The sequence below is a fragment of the Chinchilla lanigera genome, unplaced genomic scaffold (genome assembly GCF_000276665.1).
Source record: "Chinchilla lanigera isolate Chin_1 unplaced genomic scaffold, ChiLan1.0 scaffold00009, whole genome shotgun sequence".
Taxonomy (NCBI): Eukaryota; Metazoa; Chordata; class Mammalia; order Rodentia; family Chinchillidae; genus Chinchilla; species Chinchilla lanigera.
In genome coordinates, this window is record NW_004955410.1 from 8,381,772 (window position 1) to 8,394,015 (window position 12,244).

The following is a 12,244-nucleotide window of genomic DNA, read 5'->3' on the forward strand; positions in this document are numbered from 1 at the left end:
TGGCTGGAGGTCGTTCTCAGCTCGAACGTCACCAGTTCATACATCCTGCTGTCAATAATGTGCCTCTTTGCAAAGCTTCGTGTTCAGCAGTTGTGCTTTGAAAAATCCATGTGAATGGGAGATGAGGGCAGCGGTGCCCAATCGGGTTCCAAGTGCCCACCAGGTGCACATGTCCATGAGCAACCGTGGTTATTTAAGAAAATAATAACATTTTTTTAAACTCCAATTTGTGCGCCTATGTTTACAGAAAGCTGCCATGTTCTTATAAATACGTACGAAGGTGTTTGGACCTAACTGCTTAGTAAGTCAGACAGTGGGGTGTTTCTTTTGGCTTCAGAGTGCCAGGGAGCTGAGACAGTTTGGGAATGTTTGTCTTTTATTCTTCCCCTATTAATGCAACATGTGTTCATTACAAAACAATAAAAATACTGCGGAGAACAAATCCTGTGAAATCCTGTCACTCAGAGATGGTGGCAAAGTTGTAAGGATGGTTTTCACCTGCATTTAAAGTCATCTGTGTTTACCTTTTAATGCTTTTGTTGTTGTTGTTGCTAGCTCTTGTGGCAGAACTGAGAGAAAAGACCCTTTCCCGTCCTGTTCCTCTTGCATCCACTTTTTTTTTTTTTTTTTTAATTTTAAAGAGTAAAAGAAAGACAACATAAATAGGGGGATTCACTGAATTACAGACAGAGTGGTAGGACATTATCAATGGTTGTTATTTTACTTATTGGTATCTTCAAGATAGTTTCTCAGGAAAGCAAATAGACAAATAATAGTGAGTTACAGACAAAAATGGCAGGAAATAATCAACGTTGCATCCACTTTGAAATCCCTCACAGAAACAGAAGCATGGGGTCGTAGGAGCTGGATAGATCTTCACTAGGTTAGACTTACCGCAAAGAACTCTAAAGGAATGGGCGCTGGCAGTTTATCCTTAAATCTCTCATTAAACTCTTTGCCACCCAACAGCAAACCAAAAACCATCAGCCCGACGCCTAGGGAACACACGTTGAGGTTTTTAACATTCTGCAACACAGCAACCGTACTCTGTAACACAGTGAACACTGGAGTTTACATCGGGAAACAGTCCTGCATTGCGCAACGCGACGGACACGCGGTACCGAGAACGGGCAGCTCAGGGAGACGGGGGCACGGAGGTTCGGGGTGGCCTCGTGGTGTGGAGCCTCTGTTTGCGATGAGGAGGAAGTTCTGGAAATGGCCGCTGGCCATGGCTGTCCAACCCTGTGAATACACTTATCACCGCTGAATTGTACACTTAAAAAAAAAAGTGATACATTTTGTTATACGCCTCTTACCACAATAAAAAAAAAAAATAGAGTTGAGACTTAAAATTTAACAGAGAGAGGGCCGGGCTGGAGCTCAGCGGTTCAGTGCGTGCTTACCATGTGCAAAGCCCTGGTGCTACCCCCAAATGCACAAAAAAGTGTTCTCAGGTTGAAATGTCTTTCTTTATAGTGTCCACTAGGCTTTTAAAATTATTTATTTATTTATTTATTTATTTATTTATTTGGTCTTTTTGAGACAAGGTTTCACTCTGCAGTTCAGGCTGGCCTTGAACTCACTATGTAGCCCCAGCTGGCCTCGAACTTGCAGCGATCCTCTTGCCTCAGCTTCCCGGGTGCTGGGATTACAGGCGTGTGCCACCACGCCCGGCCCACCAGGCACTTTTAACTTGTCATACAACTATACAGCAGCAATTCTTACTCACCCATCTCAGGGTGTTTCTGGATATGCTAGTGTCGTGGTGTTGTGTTATAAAACTCAAAAAAACAGTCCTGAGGCTGATCAGTGACCATGAGGAAAAGAATTACCGATTAGTATCAGCAGAAGGCTCCAAAGGGAAACACATAGAAAAGCTCTTAGGGAGCCAAAGAGGGAGAAATTATCATCAGCGGATGAAGGAAAAGTTGGGCAGGTGAGGGGCTTTGAAGGCGAGGGGATAAGTTTGGAAAGGAGCCAAAGTGATGAGTGTGTGTGTGAGTGTATGAATATGTGTGTGTGTGTGTGAGTATGTATGTGTATGTGTGAAGTCACTTGGTTGTATCCTAGGGTGACAGTCCTCATCTGCCACCCAAGGAAGCCCACAGCCTCTGCACCGGGCTATGCACCCTTTCCTGTCGACGCCCCTAGATTATGTTCAGCGGGACTTGTATGTTGTGTTTTCATTACGACAAGGCGTTCTGAGGAGGCTCAGTGTCAGAGGTCCGTCAGCAACAATAACAGGGAACTAATAATGTAGTTATTTAGGGAACAGTCTCAGGCCTTGATTCCATTCTAATCAGTCAAGGACTCAAATGTACGTGTGTCTTCTAGGAGTGACTTTCCTAGGCTTCCCCTCCCCCGCGAGCAGCCTGTGCCTTCTCTTCATAGCGCTTAATGTAATTTACAATTAATCACATACTTGTGCAACTGATGACTTTATTAATCACCCTCCGACTGAGAGCTGGAGCGGGCAGGACGGCATCTGCTCGGCTCGTTGCTGCCCCCTAGTGCCCGGCACAGTGCTGGGCGCAGAGCACTGCAAAGGCTGCGGCTCCCAGGTCTCAATCCTGGAACTTCACTGTCAGGGGTCCTGAGTATTTCATAACTTCCGCTTCATCTCTGGGTCACTTAGGAATGTGTCTTCTACCTTCAGAACGTACGGGGTTTTGAAACTATATTCAGTCATGGGTTTCCACTTATACCCTGTGTGAAAAATACTGCTTGTTTAGAATTTGTGCTCGTTTGCACACTAGCTGCAGCACGATCCGTTATTACCCTTGCTCCCTATGCGCTTGCAAAGAAATTTTCTCTGAATTGTATACAGAGTCTATGCATAGTTTATTGCATTAGCCTGTGTTAGCTGTGTTAGTTTAATCTGTTATAGGCTCACTCTTTTGGGGGGTAGGGTGCAGTATGGGGAACGGAACCCAGGGCCCATGAACTGAATTACTTCCCCAGCCATTCTAAACAATTTTATTTTATCTTATTTTATATTTTATTTTTTCTTTTTGAGACAGGATCTCACTATGTAGCTCAGGCTGGCCCTAGCTCACTTTGTAGCCCAGGCTGGTCTCGAACTTGTAACGATCTTCCTGCCTCAGCCTCCTGAGTGCTGAGATTACGAGTGTGTGCCACCACCCTCGGCTTTAAACAATTTTAATTTTGAGATAGGGTCTCACTACACTGCTGAGTTGCCTAGGCTGGGCTTGAAGTGGCAGCCCTCCTGTTTCAGCCTCCCAGAGTGCTGGGATTATAGGCAGGTACTACCATGCCTGGCTGCATTACTTAGCTTTTTCTTAAAAAAGGAATTATGGGATTTTGGGAGGGGGGCGTTGTTTGTTTGTTTTGGATGCTAACAAGTAATTTAAAGACACAGTGGGAGAACATATCTCTCTCAAAAACTTCTAATTTAGGCAGGCAAAACAGAAGTAAGGCACCTCATTAGGGTGATGATGGTATCACCAATAAAGACCTCACAAAAAGTCCTCGGTGAAGTAAGCAGAATCATATACCAATAAAATGGGATTTTTAGGCTTCCTTGTGGGTCTCTTCTCAGAAAGCCTGAGAGCAACTAAGTCTTTTTTTCCTTTCACAGAGTTTCTTGGAAAAACAGAAAAATGGGACTCAGATAAGAGCAGAGAAAGAAGCCGGAAGCACAGCCGGGGGGTCGGGAGTCGCCTACTTACATACACCACGGAGAAGATCCCGCTGTAGCGCTTGGTCTTGACCCCGAAGAGGTACTTGAGCATGGAGGTGAAGACGTGCACGGCGGCCGCGGTGGTGAAGCCGCGCACCAGGGGTTCGGTGAGGTAGATGGCCACGAAGCCAAACCTGCACACACCTAGGCAAAACTGTCGTTTCAATGGCAAAGAAACAAACAAATCACATGAGAGGTTAGGAAGTCATAACCAGCGGAAAACACATCAGAGGTCTTTCCGGGCCCCTTCTAACACTAGCGACCTGGATCTGTCGCTAAGAAATCAGTCCCCGGCTATGGAGAAAACAGTGCCAGTCAGGCGGTGCCACAGAGCAGGGGCCATGCCTGCACCTTGTGTCCCCGAGCCAGAGGCACGCGCAGGCCTGCATACAGGGTGCCTGACCACTGGCTGCTCCGGCCAAGCAGATAAAGGATGTCCTTCTCCAGTGCTACCCAGTCTGACTGTTTCAGACTGGGCTCGCTTTGGGGACCTCAAAGTGCCCAACCAAAGCTTGTGAGTCTCTCCTGGTAAATAAGGCCTGGAGTCGGACTGCTGTGCCCGACCCCATCTCTGGAGATTTTTCTTTTTGAGACAGGGTCTTGCTGTGTAGTCCATACTGGCCTTGCACTCCCAGTGATCCTCCTGGCTCAGCCTCCCCAGTGCAGGGATTATAGGTGTGCGCCACCATGCCCAGCTCAGCTCTGGAGTTTGGCTGGCTGGCTGCCCACCATGGGGCAAAAGCAGCCCGGAGTGCTCGGTAGATGTTTCAGAGAACACACCAGCCCCATCTCCCCACCTGAGTCTCACCTGAATGATTCCTGAAAGCAAGGTCACAGACATGGCGACTTTCACCCGCAGGGCGTCCCTGGCTTCCGTACCGTTGGTTGTGTTTACTCCTCCTGGAATGACTATATCATCCGGTACTAGCCGAACAGCCACGCCACCAATCATCAAGCTAATCACGGCAAAAGGACCTGAAACGGTGAAGCAGGAATTATCTTATTTGGGGCTCATGGAAACTGCCCGGTGTAGCTGACGAGATGGGCACAACGGACCCTCACCGAGGGATTCCAGTGTGTCTGGTGGGGGCTTTGCCAGTGTGCCAGAGACACACGTGAGGGGCACAGGCCACCCCTGCAAGGCGACTGCTCAGTGTCCTGCAAATGTGACCGCAGCAGCACCTCCACCCCCACACCTGGCCAGGGCCTGGATGTTTCCTCATGGAGAGGGGCATCCAGTGCCTCTCTCTTTAATCTGGGTGGTCTCACAACATGCTAGTCATCAAAAGGACACAGCAGCAGTGACACGGTGTGACTTCTGAGGGGAGGTGGTAAAAGGTGATGTGGTGTCTACACAAGAACTGTAAACCTTCCGCTGGAGCCTGAGCCATCGTGTTTGCTAAAGCTCCAATGGGGCTGTGGGGAGAATTCCTGGGACTACGTGGAAAGAGAGAGGGAAAGGGATGACAGAGAGGAAGAAGGGAGACAGCAGAAATTGCCCAGGTCAGCCCTTCCCAAATCCTGACCCACAGGAGTAGAGAGATAATAAAAGAATTATTTGTCATATTTTTAATTAAAAAATTAACTGATCTATAATATAAGCTGCCAAACTGAGGGCCGTTTGTTACCCAGCAATAGCTAGCTGAAACATTATGTTTGTAGGGAGTAGCTTTATGAAATACTATTATGAAATTTATATACATCTGAACTGAAATAGCTAAAGAGAAAATATGTACAATTCAGAGACTAAAATATGAAAATTATATACATGCATAGTAATGGGAGAGCAAAGAAAGAAAGTCAGACAAGAGTAATTTTATTAGGAAATGAATTCATTTCACAGATTTTAAAAGTTGCTATTTTATATAAGAAAATTGTCCTTTTTCATTACCTCAAGGCTACAAGAAAGGTATTCACTCTAGAAGCCTTGGGAGCAGTGTATTGCTTAAAGACTTTTTTTTTTTTTTAAGAATGGACTCTTTCTATGCAGACCAGGCAGGCTTCAAACTAGTGATGATCTTCCTGCCTCAGCCTCCCGAGTGCTAGGATTATAGGTGTGCGCCACCATATTTAGCTAAGGAATTTATTGTGTGTAACAAAAGTTATTAAGCAGATGTTCTAGTAACAACCACACTATTTCTTTGGCACGTGGTGAAGCTTGGGACTCCAACGGGAAAGGGACTGGAATATCAAGTTCAAGAATAAGCTTTTACCGATGGATATGTGCCTGGAAGTCCCAAGGAAACAGTACATGATCACAGGGTAGAACGAGGAGTACAGGCCGAACACCGGAGGCACCGCTGCCAGCGTTGCGAAGGCCAAGCCTGTGGGGTTAAAAGCCGAGAGGAGCGTTAGGAGCGGGGCGGGCGTTCGTCCCTGGTGCTTCCGCTCCGACGCACGAGCGAAGCCCTCCTGCCTCGGGTACCTGATGTGTCTGCTCTGCCCACCCTCCCGCAGTCCCGCACGGAGCCTTGTGCCTGCAGAGCCCAGGCTGGCGTGGTCTTCCTTGTTCAGTGCCCTTCTGCCCGTGCATGGGCTTTTTCCTCCTTTAGTTTTAAAAAATTAGACAAGGGCGGCGAAGCAGTCTCCCTCGGTAGGCGCAGTTGTAGTCTGGGGTTGATACACAGACGCTCTTGCTCTAATGCTGTGTTCTGTGGGTTCCGGGGGACCCCTTTGCTGTGAGGAGCGCCTCTTGTCCACCCTGGTCCACGTGACGCCTGCGCCTGGCCCTGGCCCCTGCCTCTGGCCCCGTGTCAGAAGGTGTGGTCTCTTTCCCGCGCAGGCTCCTCCCAAAGGCGTCTTCTCGGGCAAGCGCCTTTCACACGAGCCACGCCGGGTACCTTCCAGGGCGCCCAGTTTTCCAAATGGAAATCTTGGCATTTTGCTAAAAAACTTGAGAAGTTCAGGTCACACCCAGACTCTCGGTTCTGCCGTCCCCACCAGCTCACACCATCCTTTACCTGTGCGCTCTCAGCAGACTTTATATTTTAGAGAAATTTGAGGCTCACAGCACCTTGGGTGCAAGGTACGGGGGTTTCCTTTATCCACACCTGCCAGGCTGGTACCTTTGGTACAATGATGAACCTACACCCACAGTTCACATCAGAGCTTACTCTTTGTGATAAAAGTTCTCTACAAATCCGCAACGACCTGTATCTGCCCTGACAGTAGGACGCAGAATCAGTCCATGGCCTAAAAGATCTTGTTCTCCACCGACTCCCTCTTCCCCCCTCTTAAATCCCTAGCAACCACTCACCCTTTCTCTCCTTCCGGTGTGGGCTTTCCCAGAATGTCAGGCGGTACGCAGCTATTTCAAGTGGGCTTCTTTTGCTCAGAAATATGCACTTAAGTTTCCTCCACATCTTTCCACAGCATGAAGGCACATTTCCTTCCAGTGGTGAATCATATTCCACCATGTGGATGTACCATAGTTAACTTAATAACTGTGACTAAAGCGGCTAGAAATGGCCATGTGCAGATTTAATGCAGGGTTTTAAAAAAGAGATGGTTTTTTTTGAGCAGTGTGAGACTTTTTTTGTTCTTGCAAGAATTAGGCGCAAACTCCAGGGGACCCCGCAAGTGCTCTGGGGGGCTCATTGCAAAGGTGTGTGTGGAGAGAGAGCAGAAGCTGGCACCCCAGGCTCCGCTCTGGACACGCCAGCCTTCTGCTGTCTCTCTCCTGTCCCTCCACGTCCCACCCTGACCAGCTGACCAGCACCCCCTCCAACTCCGGAACCAGTTCTGCTGTTCACCTCTGCTTTTAAAATTCAGCACCTTTAACAGAGCAGTTATACACCTCTCCCCCATACAGGGAAAACTCTTTTACAATGGACATGCTCCTGCTATTGAGAGGTCAGGGCCATGACACCGCTGAATATCGTATAATACACAGCACAGACCTCACAATAAATAGTGTGCAGGGTATGGTGACAGAAATTTTGTTTTGGATGTTTCTATTGTTACATCACATAAACAGAAGCAAGGACAAAAAAAAAAAATCACAACATGACCATCTCAATAATGCAGAAAAAGCCTTTGGTAGACTCCAATATTCATTCATGATAAAAACACTGACGAAAATAGGCACAGATGGACTTTATCTCAATTGGACAAAAGCCATTTATGTCAAACCTACTGCTAACATCCTATGATGTAGGGAAAAGCTGAACACTTTTCCTCTGAAATCAGGAACATGGCAAGGATGGCCACTATCACCACTCCTGTTCAACACAGTACATGAAACAGTAGCCAGAGCTCAGGCAGGATAAGCTAATAAAAGAGACATGTATAGGAAAGGAAGAAGTCAAATTATTATTATTTGTAGATGACATGATCCTCTACATAGAAGACTCCCAAAAAATCCATCACCAGACTCCTAGAATTAATAACCAAATTCAGCATTGGGTTACAAAATCAACACACAAAAATCAGAAGTGTTCCTGTGGACTCAGTGAAAAAGAAATTAGGAAAACAATGCCATTTGCAATAACACCAAGAAAAATTAAATACTTAGAGGTTAACCTAAGCAAGGAAGTGAAAGACTTGCACAGTGAAAACTACATACAGTGCTCTGAAAAAGAAGATGGAAGAGGACATCAGAAAATGGAGAGAGAGCCATTTTTCCTGCATAGGCAGAACCAATCTTGGCAAAATGGCCACACTTCCAAAACTGATATACAGATTTAATATCATGGAATCCCAAACACAATGCCAACAGCATTCTTTGCAGAACCACAAAAAAAATCCTAAAACTCATATGGAACCAGAAGAGATTCAGAACAGCAGAAGCAATCCTGGGCAACAAAAGTAAAGCAGGAGGCATCATGCCCCATATCTGAAGTTATATTACAAAGTGACAGTGATAAAAACAGCATGGTATTGGCAAAAAAGCCTCCCAAAACTGGACATGAAGTTCACTGGAATAGAACAGAGCATGCAGAAACAACCTCAAGCGCATTCAACTATTTGATCTTTGACAAAAGGGCCTAAAAACATACACTGGAGGAAAGATAGCCTCTTTAACAAATAGTGCTGGGAAAACTAGCTATTCACATGCAGAAGAGTGAATCTAGACCCATATCTTTTGCCATGTTCTAAACTAAAATCAAGATGGATCAAAGATCTAAATGTTAGACAGAAACAAACTTGAGAAGATAAGATGGCAAAATTCTTGAAGTCCTTGCATAGGCAAGGACTTTCTCAACAGAACCCCTGGTTGCACAGGAAATAGTACCAAGAAACCACAAAGGGGGTCATATCAAATTAAAAAGCTTCTGTACAGAAAAAAAAAAAAACAACTAACAGAATGAAGAGACATGGGAAAACACTGCCAGCTATTCCTCAGAGGACTAATATCTAGAATATGAATCCAGTCCAGACATGGTGGTATATACCTGTCATCCCATCACTTGGGATTGCCTCGAGTTCAAGACCAGCCAGGGCTACACAGTGAGCTCAAAGCCAGGCTGAACTACACACAGAGAAACTGCCCCAAACAAAAAAATACTCAAAAAATTAGCTACCCCCAAATAAAAAATGGGCAAGTGAAATGAATAGACACTTATTAGAAGAAGTACTAATGGTGAATAAATACATGAAGCAGTGTTCAACCTTGCTGGCCACTAGAGAAATGTAAATTAAAACACTGAGATTCCATTTAATCCCAAAAAGAATTGGTATCATCAAGAAATCAAATAATAAGAAATGCTGAGAAGGCTGTGGGGGAGAAAGGGCAGAGTTTTATTTAATCCTCCTGACATCGCTCCAGTCCTGTCTCCACACTGTCATCCCCAGCACGGTACAGGGCAAGGCACCTGCGTGTCCATGTGACATTTTGTCATAGAGAGACATTCAGCCACGTCACTCTCTCACAGCCCTCCCTGGCTCCCAGATTTGACAGCATTTGGAGCCTGCGAGCCCCCAGGGTGCTGTAAAGCAGATCCCTAAATTTCAGCTTCCTCCACTGGGAGGGAGGCTGCTTGCCCAAGCTTGGTCTCCATGGCATCTCTTCTAGCATCCTCCTTGTCCTTATTAGTTGAGAGACTTAAAATTGAACAGAGATAAAACCCTGTATCCACTCTGCCATTCTTAATGAGGAAAATCCTTTCAAAAATTTAAATTATTCATCAATCACAATGAATTTATTTTCGTTGCCTTTGCTATATATTTTCATATTTATCTGTCTTCATTCATTAAAGATGGGCAGAATAATAGCTTTTTGATACAAATTTGTGGGATGATCTATGCATCTTAGCAGTATCTGACCTACTGGATTACTCTGTGCTATTTTCTTCCTTTCTGCAATACCGACTCCCCTGGTTTTCCTGCCCCTCCCCAGATGCTTTTTTTTTTTTCATGGTACCAGGGATTGAACTCAGGACCTTGCGCTTGCCGGGCAGGCACTTATGCCACTGAGCTATATCCCCAGCCCCTCTAGATGTTTCTTATTGGTCTCTTCTGCTGGTTCTGCCTTCTCTATTTAGATCTTTCTTTTTCTTTCTTTCTTTCTTTCTTTCTTTCTTTCTTTCTTTCTTTCTTTCTTTCTTTCTTTCTTTCTTTCTGTCTTCTTTCTTTCTTTCTTTCTCTCAAGGCAGGGTCTCTTTATGTATCCCAGACTGGCCTTGAGCTCACTATGATCCTCCTGCCTCAGCCTCCCAGGAGCTTGGATTACAGATGTGTGCCACCACACCTGGCTCTATTTGGTTTTTAATGTTGCACAGAGCTTGATATTGGCTCCTTTCTCTTGACAGTCTCGTCCCAGCTGTCCTTAGCTACTGTCATGTTTAAATGCAACCAATGTGTCAACGATTCCCAAGTTGATATCTCTAGGCCACACCTGTCTTTGGGTCCACTATATATGTATCAAATATAAAATGAAAGACCTAATTGTTTACATTAAATTGCCCCCCCAAAAAAGACCTAATTGTCTATATCTCACAGGCATCTAAAATTTAACATGTTTAAATTTACTCTTCCTTTCCTGCCTGCTTTATTTGGCGGGCAGCTGGCACCTCTATCCCTCGGTGATACCCGCGGGTCATTCTGGACCCTTCCTCTTCCACACCTGCAGGCATCCAGCTGGACAGCCCGGTCAGCTGGTTCCCTTTCCTTCATCCTGCCCATGTTAACTCAACGACTGTTCTCTTGTCTTACCTACAAGCTAGATGACGTATCTTTCCAGTTTCATAGACACCACCCTCGTTAGGATGAGAGAAAGTCCGCGGGTGAGAAGTAAGTTCAGGTGACTGTGAATCAGAGGCAGAATCTGAGACTTCCTCGAATGGAAGTTCTCGTGGCTCCCTGCAGCGCTGGGTCCCACTGGACTGCTGGCCAGTTCAGCTTCTGTTTCACTGCAGACGTGATCCCTTATCTGCTCCTCACGCTGTCCTCGCCTCTGCCCCTTCTTGTTTGATTATTTTTGGGGTGATGGTGGCAAAACAGTTGCAGAAAGCTATCCTAAACCTGGTTTAAGATCCTGTTTAATGGATTTGCTAGACTTGGCTAGTCTGTCACTTGGCAAGTTAAACACTCAGCTAATTGGTCACTGGGGGAGCTCTTTTTCTTACATATTAAATTTTGGGAAACTGGCTAGAAGGAAATAGAGTTCTGGCCAACTGACCTAGAGCTGCTCAAGGCATTATCAGCTTTGCCTAACCTGAGCCCCTGGCAGACCAGACCAACTGGTCTCCCACATCCAGTCTGGTCCCCCTTCCAACAGCCAAGTCTATTCCTCACTCAGTGACCCCCTACCAGGAAAACCCTCACGAAAACACCTCAACAGCTTTCACTGCACTCTAAGTGAAATCCGGAAGTGGCCTGAGAAGGCTCTAAAGACCTCCCATCCACTGCCCAGCTCTCTCCCCTCCTTTCTGCCAGCTCTCTCTCTCTTTCTCTCACTCTTTTTTTTTTTTTTTGGTCTTTTTGAGACAGGGTCTCGCTATGCAGTTCAGGCTGGCCTCGAGCTCACTTTGGAGCCCAGGCTGGTCTCGAACTCACAACGATCCTCCTGCCTCAGCCTCCTGAGTGCTGGGATTACAGGCGTGCACCACCACACCTATTCTCTGCCAACTCTTCAACCACACTCAACCCTCCTACCCAGTGCCTTGCTACATGCTGTGCCTTCTGCCTGTGATGTAGTTCAAGTTTCACTTCTTCAAGGGACTTTTGTGGGTTCTCTACCCACATTAGGCCCCCAATTATTATTTCACAGTGTCTTATCTTTTCCTTCAAGCAAATATAAATGCCTTTAGTTGCTTCATATACTCCCTGGTTGGGAGGTTAGTTCCTGTGTACACAAAGGGCTGTTTAACATACACACATTGTTCAGAAGAACAAATGAATATTTTCTTAAGTTTATAACATATGTAAAATCACAGAGCTGCAAAGGAATTTAGTACTCTATGGTCATTTGTAATTAGAACTTGCACTTAGAAACCAAGAACTTTAATGAAAACCGTATCAAAATGTTGGTCTGGTGACTGACTTAGCAAGAGGTAAGACACTGTAATGCCAAAGCAGTGTGCTCATCTGTAGAACCACACCACT

General features: G+C 45.8%; 1 protein-coding gene across 1 annotated transcript in view; it reads right to left on the reverse strand.

Moving 5' to 3' along the window:
• Slc26a5 (solute carrier family 26 (anion exchanger), member 5) overlaps positions 1 to 12,244 on the reverse strand; it is a 55,366-nt gene that overhangs the window by 22,992 nt on the left and 20,130 nt on the right. The window contains exons 4-7 of the mRNA XM_005377231.2: positions 5,914 to 6,024; positions 4,509 to 4,675; positions 3,690 to 3,854; positions 895 to 1,047 (exon numbers count right to left, since the gene is read on the reverse strand). Coding sequence (XP_005377288.1) covers positions 895 to 1,047; positions 3,690 to 3,854; positions 4,509 to 4,675; positions 5,914 to 6,024 — 596 coding nt within the window. The remainder of the gene's footprint in view (positions 1 to 894; positions 1,048 to 3,689; positions 3,855 to 4,508; positions 4,676 to 5,913; positions 6,025 to 12,244) is intronic.